This window comes from Thamnophis sirtalis, unplaced genomic scaffold (assembly GCF_051295495.1).
Source record: "Thamnophis sirtalis isolate CommonGarterSnake01/CBP01778 unplaced genomic scaffold, rThaSir2_p1.2 scaffold_8, whole genome shotgun sequence".
Taxonomy (NCBI): domain Eukaryota; kingdom Metazoa; phylum Chordata; class Lepidosauria; order Squamata; family Natricidae; genus Thamnophis; species Thamnophis sirtalis.
This window is the reverse complement of record NW_028261388.1, coordinates 63,297,509-63,311,442: the sequence shown is the minus strand read 5'-3', so window position 1 is coordinate 63,311,442 and position 13,934 is coordinate 63,297,509. Positions and strand designations below refer to the sequence as shown.

The window sequence follows — 13,934 nt, the reverse complement described above, 5'->3', positions numbered from 1 at the left end:
GAGGGGTAACAAGAATTGCAGCCAACACAGTTGAATTGAATTGAATTGAATTTATTGCACTTATATGCCGCCCTTTTCCCCGGAGGGGACTCAGGGCGGCTCACAATCCAAGTCAGAGAAGGAAATACAGATAAGGGATAAAAAGACAAACAAAACAATACACAATTTAAAAGCACACAACAACCAGACCATTCGAGAGTGGGGGCAAAAGCTCTTTAGCCCCAGGCCTGTCGGAACAGCCAGGTTTTAAGGGCTTTGCGGAAGGCCTGGAGGGTGGTGAGGGTTCGAATCTCCACGGGGAGCTCGTTCCAGAGGGTCGGAGCAGCCACAGAGAAGGCTCTCCTCCGGGTAGTCGCCAGCCGGCATTGGCCGGCGGATGGAATTCGGAGGAGGCCTAATCTGTGGGATCTAATCGGTCTATTGGAGGTAATTGGCAGCAGGCGGTCTCTCAAGTACCCAGGTCCAATACCATGAAGGGCTTTATAAGTGACGACTAGCGCCTTGAAGCGTATCCGAAGACCAATAGGCAGCCAGTGCAGCTCGCGGAGGATAGGTGTTACGTGGATGAACCGAGGTGCACCCATGATCGCTCGCGCGGCTGCATTCTGGACAAGCTGAAGTCTCCGAATGCTCTTCAAGGGCTGCCTCATGTAGAGCACGTTGCAGTAGTAGTTTGAAAGGGTCCCCTAGAGCTTATTTTTGGGGTAGGGCGTATATTAGGTCCACCCCGAAAAAAATCAGGCTAGGCCTTATTTTTGGGGTAGGTTTCAGGGAAACACGGTATGTGCTTCACTAAGACAACTCTGGATTTTTTCTTGTGTAGTTTCTTCAAGACAAAATTATATTATCACCTACCTTTCTTTTGCCCTTTTCGTTCCCTGCTTCCCTAACCAAAACTTCTATCATTCCTGTGATTTCAAGTATATTTAATGGTTCAAATCAATGCCTCTCTTTAAACTACTTAAACTAAACTGAGAGCCATCATAGTAAAACAAGAATGTTTCTACTGTAAAATTATTTAGCCATCATGTTGAAAGAATATCTAAACTAGTCTCAACACAAAGAAAATTTAACTTTGCTATAATGATACAGTTGGGAATATGGCTGAAACTGAGACAGAATTACAAAATGGTATAACTGCTGTCAGCCAGATTCCCATTGTGTTCTTCTCTTCCCTTTTCCAGTTTGTTTGGTGTTTCTTTTTGAATTTTTTTTATTTTAATTGAACAAAAACACACAAAAAAAGAACCATCCTTCATTGCATCTTGGAGAAAGTGTGTCAATTGGTTACAGATAACTTTCATGCATTTCTTCCTCAGTCATTACTTACAGTTCATATTAGATTATACACTTTAAGTCAAAATCTTTGTATATCTTACTATCAATGTATCACAATTCTCATTTGACTACAATTATTTGAACATGCTTTTACTTCAAATCATTCATACTTAAAGATACAACCACATAATGGCATTCATTAGCTATTTCAAAAAATCCTCCAATAACATTACACCTTTATAGCATCTTTTAAGTAAAAGTCAATTAATAAAGTTTCTAAGCCTTTCCCCCCACTTTTTTTCCAACTCACTGACTAAAATTTATATCCAAGTTACTTTAGCTAATACCATAGCAGGTATATATTGTTAAACAATGTCCATTAACATTTCCTTGTTGTTATTATAATTGGCTAAAAATCATTTACTATTTATGCCCCATCTCTTCTCATCAGGGCTCCCACCCCCCAAAAAACCTTACATCTTTATAACAAGATCTAAATGAAAATTTGTTAATAAAATTTATAGGTCTTTTTCCCAAGTCACAATTTACAATTTATATCCAAATTTCTTTTACTAAATTGTCAATACATGTATATATCATTACGCTGTATCCATTATCATTTCATTATTGTTATTTATGGTTAATTGTTAGTGAGTAAACATTTAATAACAATCTAAAACAATATAGGAGTTACAAAAGTCCTACTTATTAATCACCAATAACTAAAAAAAACTATTTTTTATTACCAACTTTCATTGTCAACCTGTATCTTTCCACTAACAAAACAGTCTTAACTCTCTTGCCAATTGTGGAGTCCGTCTTCTTTTTATCTCCTTTATAAGGTTTTTATAGGCTTCTCTCCGCACTTTGATGCTTGAAGGGTCTCTCAGATAGTCTCCTTGCTCACCAGTTGCTACTAAAGTTAATTTGTCTTGCTTCTGAAAAAATTTTTCTTATGTCTATCATCATTAGTATTTTTTTCTCTTCTGTGTCCTGGAATCTGGGGTAGAGCTCCAATTCATAGAATTCCCTTTTCCACATTCCCTTTCCATTTTCACCCACATTTGCTCCATTAATAAATTCATCTATTGTCTTATTTTTATCTTCTATATCTTCATTCTCCACTTTAATTTTGGGGGCTCCAACCCCATCATCTTTTGCTGTGAGAAAGACTAGTCTTTCCAGCTTCTTCTCAATTCTCCCATATCCTTCCAATAGATTTTGAATTCCAGCCAAGATATTTTGGAATTTTAAGGTTTCCTCATCTAAGTATTGACCCATGTTTCCAAAACAGAAGAGAGAAAGAAAAAGAAAAAAGAAACTAATAATGACTACCAGTCTAGTCTTCCAGGCCTCTCTTACTTTTATTTTAAATTGACTTAAACACAAGTTCTTTTATGCTCTTCAAGAAGGGTTCTGTTCCCCTCTTTCTTCCTTCCTTCCTTTCCTTCCTTCCTTCCTTTCTTTCCCTGCCAAAATAATTCTCAGAGGCACCTGTTCGTGCCCTTGTTTTTTTTAATCAATTTCTGTAAACAAGTTGCAAACCCTCCAGCTGCAAAGTTAGTGAAGTCAAATAAAGAGATATGTTGTTTCAAAAAAACTCTGACTGGCAATTAATTTTCACCTTCTGTAGGAAACAAAGTTCTTTAGATTGCTTTTAGTGTGATTTAATAACAAGTAGTAGGAAGAATTGTTAAAATAAATAAGAAGGTTTTAATCCAGAAGTCAAAAATAAAGCAACAAGAAGCATAAGAAAAAAAATCAGTCCGTTCACTTTAAGAGGAGAGATGAAGAACGTTACGAGCATTTCAATCCACAAAAAAGTTACAATGACAAAGGAAAAAAAAACTTTCCACAGCAATCCCATTAGGATTATTTTTGCCACTCAGTTCTTTTGTTTAAGGATCTAATTTGGCTTTAAAGAAACATTTCTTTTGGCAGTCTTTAGCAAAATAGAAAAAATACCTCACCAGTTGGACTCACTTTCTCTTTTCACTTCCTTCGTTCTGGAGCATCCTGATTTCATCAGCCTAGGGGCTACCTGTTTACCGCGGGCTTGAAGCACTTCCCTTGGGTCTATCAGGGATTTTGCAATATCCCTGAGACCAGCAAGGCTTTGTCTTCCTGAACACCATCTCTATGGGACAGTTTAAGTCTCAATCAACCCCCCGCCCCAGCGGCAAAAGTGTCAACGGCGGTCTCAGATATCAAGACCGCACGTTGTAATATCGCGATGTGGTCCTCCTTCTCTCCAGTTTGTTTTTTGTTCTGTATTATTGTCAGGTTCCGAAAGGTTAATGAAAACAGCCAAACACAGAGACGGTTTGAAAATGTAGTTTATCTTCCTCTGGCATGAACTGACCAACAAAGAACTAAGGTAATGAATACATTGTCAGAGATGACATCCAGTGCTCCCCACCATCTTTTATAGTCACTGGGTAATTAGGCTAAATCCCACCCCCACATGCGCACACACCCATCACCTTGTGACCCACAGTGAAAACCACCTGCCAATCAATCATGGATTGTTCTCAGTCAGTTATCAGTTCTGGAATATTCTCAGTGGAAACCTCCTGGCAGTCAGTCATGAAGAGTTAGGTAGAGTTCTCAGCTGGACCGCTTGTGGAGGAGGGAGATCTCCATCTGGTAAAAACTAGTCTTGGCAGCTGGCCCAGTTTCCCACCCACCCCTCCCGAATGGCAGCTCTGGGCCTCTAGGCTTGCCAGAGCTGACATGCGGCTCCTCTACCATGGAGACAGCATCTGGGGAAGTAAAAATTACAGTCAGTTAGGAGCCAAAGGACCCCTTCCCATCCGGTTTTGCAGGAAGTCTGTGGTGGAATCTTGCTACCAGGTGGGGCACCCTAAAGTCTTTTCTATGAACCCATGATGCCTCCAACAGGGGGTAACCTTTCAATAAAATAAGGCATTGTAACTGCCCTTTGTGCAACCTGGTATCTCGTATATCTTGCACTACATAGTGCTGTTCCCCATCTACAGTAACCGGGGCTGGCGGACGTAACGAGTCCTCTCTGATATCAGATGCCTGAATTGATTGGAGCAGGCTGCAGTGGAAGACTGGATGTGTTTTCCCCAGTAAGGGGGGGAGCCTTAGCTGCACTGTGACCAAGTTAACAACCCGCACGATTGGGAAAGGCCCGAGTAAATTTGGGCCCGAGTTTCTTACATGGTAAAGGCAACCTGACATATTTAAGGAGAGGTATACCCTCTAGCCCACATGGAAAGGTCCTTGCGCCTTTTGATTTTTGTCGGCGTTCTTTTTATATGTGGCAAAAGAGTGATGTAACGCCTCTCTCACCACTTTCCAAACTTTTTGCATCCAGGCTATCCACTCCTGCGAGGTCATCACTTCTGGACACACTTGGGGACACTCCAGAATTGGGACAAACTCTCCCCCCTGTAGCCACATGGAAGGAAGTAAACCCCGTATTTTTGTGCATTGCATTGTTATATGCAACTTCTGCAAAGAGGAGGAGTTCAGCCCAATCGATCTGTCCGTACTGTATGTAACACCTTAAGTAGCGCTCCACCATCGTATTTGCCCTCTCTGTGGCACAATTGGTCGTGGGGTGGAAGGCTGTACTAAGTCCCTGTGAAGACCCCACAATTGCCACAAATCTGCGCCAGAACCAGGCAGTGAATTGCACTCCCCTATCAGAAATTATCCATTTGGGGATGCCATGGAGTCTATAGACATGGGCAATAAACAGTTTGGCCAGCTTCCTAGCAGATGGAAGGCCGGTACATGCTACAAATGAGCCTGCTTGGAGAACAAGTCTATTATCATCCAAATGACCTTGTTCCCTTGGCTATCCAGTAAATCCACGATGAAGTCCATGGTTATCTGTTCTCATGGAATAGGATCTGCCACCTCCTGTAAAAGACCAGGAGGCTGGCAAGGCTGAGCCTTCAGGGTAGTGCAAACAACACAACTCCGTACATATTCCTCTATGTCCCTCTTCATGTGGAGCCACCAGAACTGGCAAGTTGCTAAATGCAGAGTCTTGAGGAACCTAAAATGTCCAGCTGAGTGAACATCATGACAGCGCCACAGCACGGCCACCCACACCACACTTGGTATGTATAACTTCAACCCCTTCCAGGGAAAGCCCTCTTGCTGTGTTAATAGTTTGATTTTCCTGAAACCACTGGTCCATTGGGAGTGCTGCTTGGATTGTTTTGGGGAGGTCCTCCACCTGGGTATACAGGTTTGGTGCCAGTGGGGCCTGTTGAGTGGCTAACACCCTAGGCTGTGATGTCGGAATGATAGCCTGCACTAGATCCTCCCTTTTATTGTGATATTGAGCATTAGCTAAGAAGTTCTTGCCACCCAGTATATATTTTAATTGGAAGTTGAATCCCCAGAAATATAAGGCCCATTTAACTTCTTTTGGTGACAATCTTCGCGGGGTCTGGAGAGCCTCCAAATTCTTGTGATCCATCCAGACCTCGAAGGGTATCACTCCCCCTTCTAGTAAATGCCGCCACGTCAGCAGAGCTCACCAGGAGAATGCCTCCTTCTCCCAAATGAGCCAGTTGCATTCGGTCCCTGTCAACCTCCTCAAGGTATAGATAGAAGGCTGTAGGGCTTCTTCATTGTTCTTTTGTAGGAGGACTGTGGCCACCACCACATCGCTGGCATCTGCCTGAACCACAAATGGTTTAGTGGGATCTGGATGTTTCAGTACTGGCTCTTGTGCAAACAAGGACTTCAGACACTCAAACACTTGCTGACACGCTGTTGCCCACACAACCGGGTTTTTCATGAAATTTTTTGTACATAAGAGGTCGGTTAGTGGAAGGGCCACTTGGGCAAAGGACGAAATGAACTGGCAATAGAAATTGGCAAATTCTAAACAACTCTGCAACTGCTTGCGGGTTTTAGGAGCCTGCCAATCCAACACCACCTATACCTTTGCGGAGTCCATCTTCACCCCTTTAGGTGAAATACGGAACCCAAGGTAATCCAGTTGCATCTTGTGGAACTTACATTTAAACAATTTGATGTATAAATGTGCTTCCAGCACTTTTTTAAGCACTTGACATACAAGAGTTATTGTATTTTTCTGAGTATAAGACGCACCTTTTTTCCTCAAAAAAGAGGCTGAAAATCTGGGTGCATCTTATACATCAAATACAGCATTTTTTTGTCTCCTGAAGCCCCGCCCCTTCACCAAAATGGCCATGCATACCCTTATGGAGGCTTTCAGAGAGCTCCTGGGGGCTGGGGAGGGCAGAAATGAGAAAGAAATGGGCTGTTTCCCCCCGTCCCCAGCCCTTAGCAGCACTCTATTAGCCTCCATAAGGCTATGCATGAAATTGTTTTGATAAAAATCAGCCCGTTTTTGTGAAAAACTGGCCATTGTTTGCTCGTTCCCCCCTCCGGGAGCACTCTGCAAGCCCCCCCCCCCCAAGGCTATTCATGCCTTTAAAAACGTTTTTGAGAGGTTTGTAGAGTGCAAAAACTTTTTTTTTCCTTTCGGAAAGCTCTTTAGTTAGAGTAATTGATGAGAATTAGATTGATTAAGTGCTGTGCCAGCAGAAACAAGTTTTAGGTGCTGCAGATTGTCAGTGATTTCTTTCTCCAGCACATGGATAAATACACCTGGAAACATCTACTTACCTATCTATCTACTCTCTCTCTACCTACCTACAGTATTTCTCTTTCTCTCTATCCCTCTATCTACCTACCTACCCACCCACTCTCTCTCTCTCCCCTGCCTATCTACTGTATTTCTCTCTTTCTCTCTCTCCCTCTATCTACAGTACCTACCTACCCTCTCTCTCCCTACCTACCTACTTTATTTCTCTTTCTCTCTCTCTATCCCTCTATCTATGTACCTACCTGTTGTGACTCAGCAGTTCTGCTGTGAGTTTTTTCATGATCAAGATTCATTATGCAGCTGGGGCTTGTGGGAGGCAGGTTTGGAGATAAAAGGATGGATGGATGCTGCCACGCCCCAGTCGCTGGAGTCAACGTCGTTCCTTCGTGTGTTCCTTGTTTGGTATAACATTGCTTGATGATTAATCGTGATTTATGCCTGTTACACTTGGATAAGTGCTTTGGTGTTTCATGTAAACCTGATTCATGAAGACGGTGGAAGAACTGCAGTGTTTGTAAGAGCTTTTGTTTTGAATTCTTGTCGGAGACTGGTATTTGTGTTATTTCTGGGCTCGAAGCCAGTTTGAACTGTGAACTGATAAAGTTCCTTTTAAGTTGCCTGCCTGCGTTTGTTAACGAGCCGTGAAGGGGGGGACAGAACACCTACCTACTCTCTCACTCTCCCTACCTATCTATTGTATTTCTCTCTTTCTCTCTCTCCCTCTATCTTCCTCCTCTCTCTCTCCCTACCTACTGTATTTCTCTATTTCTCTATTGCTCTCTATTTCTCTCTCTCTCTCTATCCCTTTATCTACCTACCTACCTACCTACTCTCTCTCCCTACCTACCTACTGTATTTTTCTCTCTTTCTCTCCCTGTCTATCCCTCTACCTACCTACCTACTTTTTTTAAAAAATTGCCTCTTCAAAACCTTGGTGTGTCTTATACTCCGGTGTGTCTTATACTCCAAAAAATATGGTATATGTTCCTCCATGGTATATATAAGGATATCATCAAAAGAGATGAGTACCCCTTGATACAGATGCTCATGCAGCATCTCGTTAATTAGCTGCATGAATACTACTGGGGCTCCTTGCAGTCTGAAGGGCATAACCCGGAACTGGTAACTGCCTAGAGGACAATTGTAGGCCATCTTCCATTCATGCTTACCCTATAGTACGCCTCCCTGAGATCTAATTACATGAGTATGGATCCCTCCGCTAACCTAGCCAGACTAGGCCACGCCCCCCTGGATCAACCACAACCCTGATGAAGCCCTCAATGAAATTGAGTTTGACACTCTGTTTTAGAGTGAAATAGTATCAAGTTGAATAAAATAAATATCCCTAAAGATAAATAAAAAGATTCAATAATTGAGTGAGAGGCTTAGATAAAAGAGAAGGTTTGACAATGAGTTGAGTATAGTTTAAAAAATAACATACTCAGAAATGGAGACATAAAATGTACAATCCAAAATAATAACCATATTAGCTAGCTTATACAGTCATAAAATAATTAAATTGGTTTTCCCCCCTTTGGTTAAAATTTCATAAAAGTACCACATTAGCTTTTTCCATTAATATGTTAAAATGTATTATAAACAAACATAAAACAACATTTTTAGCAAAAAAAAAAATCAAATCTTTCTTACCAAATAGGGACAATAGCTTGCCACTTGTGCAGCAAGGACAAGGCCATCATGAAGATCTCTATCGAAGTTAAGTATCCATCTTTTTGGAGGTATGTCCCCTATTTAAATGAGATTTTAGAATTTCACAATACAAAATTTGTGAATTTATAAAAACGTTGTGTTTGTTCTTTATGGGAAATGCAATGTATCTGATAAACCAGACTCTTCTTACAACTATTAAAAATTATCACTCCTTCACTGAATTATATTAGGAGGCTTCCATACATCTGCTAGACAAGAATCATACTTTCGCAAGCTGAGGCAGAAAAAAATCTTATATATACAGTAGGTACATTAAGAGAAAGAGAGAGAAATTTCCTTTCTTGCTGCTTCATTTTCTAATTTGTCTTTAGATTACAGACACTCTGGCACCAGAGTACGCTCTTTCTTTTTAGGAACTGGTCCTAAATCCCAATGTAGGACACCTGCCCAAAATTTTATTAGCTGCTTGAGAATGGAGCAGAAGAGGTACAGCCTCCTGGGGGATTAAGTCACTTCCAAGATAATAACTTCATAGGGGACTATGAGCAACACATTGCTTTGTTTTCTTATAGTTAGTTCTTTTGGCCACGTAACAGCATAAACTAGCCTAAAACTAAAATTTTACAATCTTCCAGACCATCTTCCCCATAGACTATGAGGAATGTAGCTAAAGGGTTAAAATTAGAAACAAGGTGACCGCTGCTCTGGAACATTCTCCCTTAAGAATTAGGATGACTCCAATTGTATTGGCATTTCATAAACCCTTGAAAACTTGGTTATGTGTATGGATCTGAGATCCTGAGTGTGCAAAAGGCTCTATTTCCTGGTTTTATTGATATCTTATGTTGAAAATCTTTCTCAGCTGCCACATCTAAAGATGTTTTCAGTCATTGGGGTCATGGCTACCCCAAAGATACTTTTAAAAAGACAACTGGACTTTCTTGATTTTTCTTGAAGACATTTCACTTTTTATCTGAAAGCTGCTTCAATTCTAACTAATTGATGGTGAATGGAAGGATTTATACTCTTTACAGTAGCGAGTCGTTAGCACTCTGAGAGGTATTAAAACCACCTGGGTGTTAAACTGTGTCTTCAGAGTCACCCGAACTAGAGGACAATTACGTGTGGAACATTGTAGGATTGTTGAATATATATATATATATTGTGTACGTGTACACACACACACACACACACACACACACACACACATACACACACACACACACACACACACACATATATATATATGGCAATTGTTTTAATTGTTTATGATCATTCACTGCCCACAATCACTTTTCTGAAATGGGCAAATGCCGTGTAGACATTAAATAAATAATTAAATAAAATAAATGATTACAAATAACCAAGTACATAGCAATCAACAACACAACTTTGCAAATGTGCAAGGATTTTGTTGCATCTAATTAACTTTTTACAAGCTCTTACCCAAATTTAGCAACCTTGCATGTCATAAAACTATCATTTGAGACTAGTGAGAAAATATAAATTGGTATGCACAATCTGGCAGTGATACAAGTATTGGAGAAATCAGACTTGAATGATTCTATAAAATAAACAATAGAAAGAGATATGTTCAATAGTTTCACTGTTCATCGAGCCATAGGAACAAGCTACATTTTCTATATACTGTACAGGCTTATGTTAGGGCAACAAACTGCATTCTTGGTTGCATCATAGAATGCATCACAGAATGTTGTATAATTGAGGTCACTAAAAGATAAATACAAAATGGTCTGGGAGCAAATAGCAAAGCAGTAGGGTGGCAAATTGCAAATTGCCATTACAGGGAAAGGGGAGAGGGCCAATGGGTGCCTCTTCATTTCAGACTATAGTTTAACCCAAGAAGGTTGACCATTGACCACAACATCTCCAATGTAACTTTCCTGAACTTTAATGCAGAGATGAAAGAATTTAATTTTAGATGAAAATGCTGTCCTGGAACATGTCACAAAGACCTTACTGAAATAGGGGAGACAATTTTATTTCTGCAAACTCTGTCTGTAAGGTTACTTTCATACTGTGATGCTCTAGGATAAAGGATACTAAGTGCAGTGTCTGTGTTCTATAGGAATTCAACTCAAACACTCTATCTGGATGGCAGGAAAAAAGTATTTCCAATATATTTAGCACATTGCCCATTGTCCAATATATTTAGCAAACTGCCTAACTGTCTACCACTCTAAGAGCTGTATTAACCTACTCTGTGATAATGAAATCAGGGAAAAGTATTTCTCAACTTCTAACAGTCCTGGAATTTTGTTTAGATCTGTGGAGAAATGACAACTATTACCTGCTTATTTGACCTGTGACTTCTGAATATTAAAATGGGACATATTAAGAGCAAGTCAATTTCTCTGCGAGTGAGTATAGTTGTTAAGAACTCTATTGGGGAAACCATCCTTTGACTGTAAACCTGTAGGGCAAGCGTAAATATTCCATTTGTTCTGAAAGGAGGCATATCTATCTATCTATACATGTATTGTAGACAGTGGCGTGCAGTCACCGGAGGCAGGGGAGGCAGGGCCTCACCAGTCTCCTGAGGAAAAGGAAACAATTTTTAAAATAATTAAAAAGGACAAGGTAGTTGCTCCCAGACTCCAAGTCACAATGACTCTGAGTCTGCTTAGTGCTAACTGTAGGAGGAGGCGAGAGAACATGGGCCTCCTTTGCATAAGGAATTTTTTGCCTTTTAAGAGTTAACCAAGGGTTAAAAAGCGGAAAATTCCTTATGCAAATGAGGCACATAATTCTCCCGCCTCCTCCTGCAGAGGGCACTTTGTTTAGAGACTATTTTAAAACATTTTAGCAGAGTCATCCATGTGGTGACTCTAGCAGCAACTATCCTAGCCTGCCTGGCCCTGGCTAGACCAAATCTTGCATTTTTGACGCAGCTGGAAGGTATATGGGTCAGAGGGAGGGGGCAGGGGCGAGGAATTCAATTTATTTGTAATGTAAGTAATTGTAATTTGTTTTTGTTATGTGTGTGTGTGTTTTTTTTTACCTCCCTCTGCTGGCCCACGGGCTGGCACATCTATTTTTATTTTTCATTTTTTTATTTTTTATTTTTTTATTTTTTTTAAAGCCATGCCACCTCGGTGTGCCATAGAGTGAAACATGTCCTGGTTTGTGGCCGGGCGGCATGCACTTTAAAGTGCCAGGGTGCCGCTCAGCCACAAACCAGGACATGTTTCGCTGAATGGCGGCCGAGCCAGCATGGCTTTAAGCCACTGAATGGCCGGCCCGGAAGGCATGCCGGCACTTTAAAGTGCCAGACGGCTCGGCCGCCATTCAGTGAAACATGTTTCGCTGAATGGCAGCCGAGCCAGCATGCACTTTAAAGTGCCAGCATGCCTTCTGGGCCGGCCATTCAGCATGTTCCGCAGACAGCAGGCTGCATTTGCAATGGTGGAGGTGTTTGGGGAAGGCAGAAGGGTAATGGGGGGGGGGATGGCAGAGGAGCTGCTTTCAAGCCATTGGAAAAGATATCCAATCCAAATTTTGTCTGTGTGTGTGTGTTTGTTTGAGAGAGAGTGAGTGAGAAAAGGAAGAGGGTAGGAGAGATAGTCCAATCCAACTTGTGTGTGTGTGTGTGTTTGAGAGAGAGGTAGGGAGAAGAAAAAGAAAGAAGGAAACTTCTTTTGCAAAGGAGAAAAACAAATGCTGTTGCTTTAAATCGGAACTGAGCATGCCTGGGAATTCTGGGAGTTGAAATCCACAAGTCTAAAAAAATTTGAAACCCACCACTGTGTCAGTGCCTCACCAGCCATAAACCTGGGGGGAGCCAGACCGAATAAGAAATTCCAGCAGGATTTCCAGGCGGCACTTAAAAAGCTTCAGGGGGCTAAAGATGACAATTAAATTCTTATACTGGAACGTTAACGGCTTAAACTCACCACAAAAAAGGAGAAAAATATTTCACTATTTGAAACAATTTAAAAATGATGTAATTTGTTTGCAAGAAACACATATTAGAACAAATGATCAGAAATATTTGATAAATGCAAGACTGGGAATACACTTCGTGGCATCAGCTCCAGAGAAGAAAAATGGCATAGTTATATATTTAAGGAAAGACTTAAAGGCCAAATTAATTGAAGCAGATCCTCAAGGACGATATATTGCAATTGAATTATTAATAGAAGGGGGGAAAATACTCTTAACGGGAGTATATGCTCCCAATCAACAGCAAGAAAAATTTTACAAGTTGCTGCACACTAAATTAATACAATGGGACTATAGATTGTGTATATTATTGGGTGACTGGAATGGAGTATTGGATACTATGAAAGACAAGAAGGGATTTTTGCAAAATACTCAAACACGAGCAAGATTGCCTAAATCTTTTTTTGACATGATGGATGATATGGAATTGAGAGATATTTGGTGTGAACGGAATGCTAAAAACTTTACATTTTTTTCCAATAGGCACCAGTTCTTTTCTAGAATTGACTTTATATTAATTACGAATGACTTTCTTTCCAGGGTGAAGAAGTCGAAGATATGCCCAAGAACTCTAACAGATCATAATCCGGTGTGGATGGAACTGGAATATGGAGAGGGGTCTAGGAGGTCTTGGAGGTTAAATGAAAATTTATTTAGATCTGAGGGAAATCTGACTGAATGTAAAAAACTATTGAAAGAATATTTTGCTTTTAACATGCATAAGGGAATACCCATGGAAATGGTTTGGATGGAAGTAAAGCATATATGAGAGATGTTCTAATAAATTTGAATAACCTACACAGACATAGACAGGGGGAAAAATGGAGGGAACTAGAAGAGGAGATAAAAAAGAAAGAGCAGGCGCTAATATCTAACCCAGATGATAAGAAGACAAAAGAAGCAATTATCTTACTGTGAGGGCAATTTAACATGTTGATGTCAGACCAGGCAGCAACTAACTTGTTATATGATAAACACAATATTTTTTGCAATGCAAATAAACCAGGTAAATGTTTAGCATATCTGTTAAAGAAAAAAAAAGTCTCGTACCATAGAGAAAATACAGTACAAAGGTAAAGAAGTGTATCAACAGAATATGATTAAAAAGGCCTTTTTAGAATTTTATACAAGATTGTATGCTGGTGATAAAATACAAGGTATAGGCATAGATAGATATTTGGAGAAGGAGAACATTCCCATAGTTATAGATGAGCAAAGGTTATAAGGTTATAAGGTTATAAGGTTTATTGCTCTTGTATGCCGCCCTATTCCCGAAGGGACTCAGGGCGGCTAACAAACCAAAGGGGAAAGGGATAATACAGACAAAAAAACAAAAGGCAAACAAACAAAATACAAAAAGAATTTAAAAGCAACCAACAGCCACACAAATTCGAGAGGG

At 40.5% G+C, this 13,934-nt stretch overlaps 1 protein-coding gene across 1 annotated transcript in view; it reads right to left on the bottom strand.

Annotated features, from left to right (window-relative positions):
* Positions 1–13,934, bottom strand: part of CFAP47 (cilia and flagella associated protein 47) — a 583,307-nt gene that overhangs the window by 334,675 nt on the left and 234,698 nt on the right. The window contains exon 34 of the mRNA XM_087721802.1: positions 8,552–8,649. Within this exon, the coding sequence (XP_087577928.1) occupies positions 8,552–8,649 (98 nt within the window). The remainder of the gene's footprint in view (positions 1–8,551; positions 8,650–13,934) is intronic.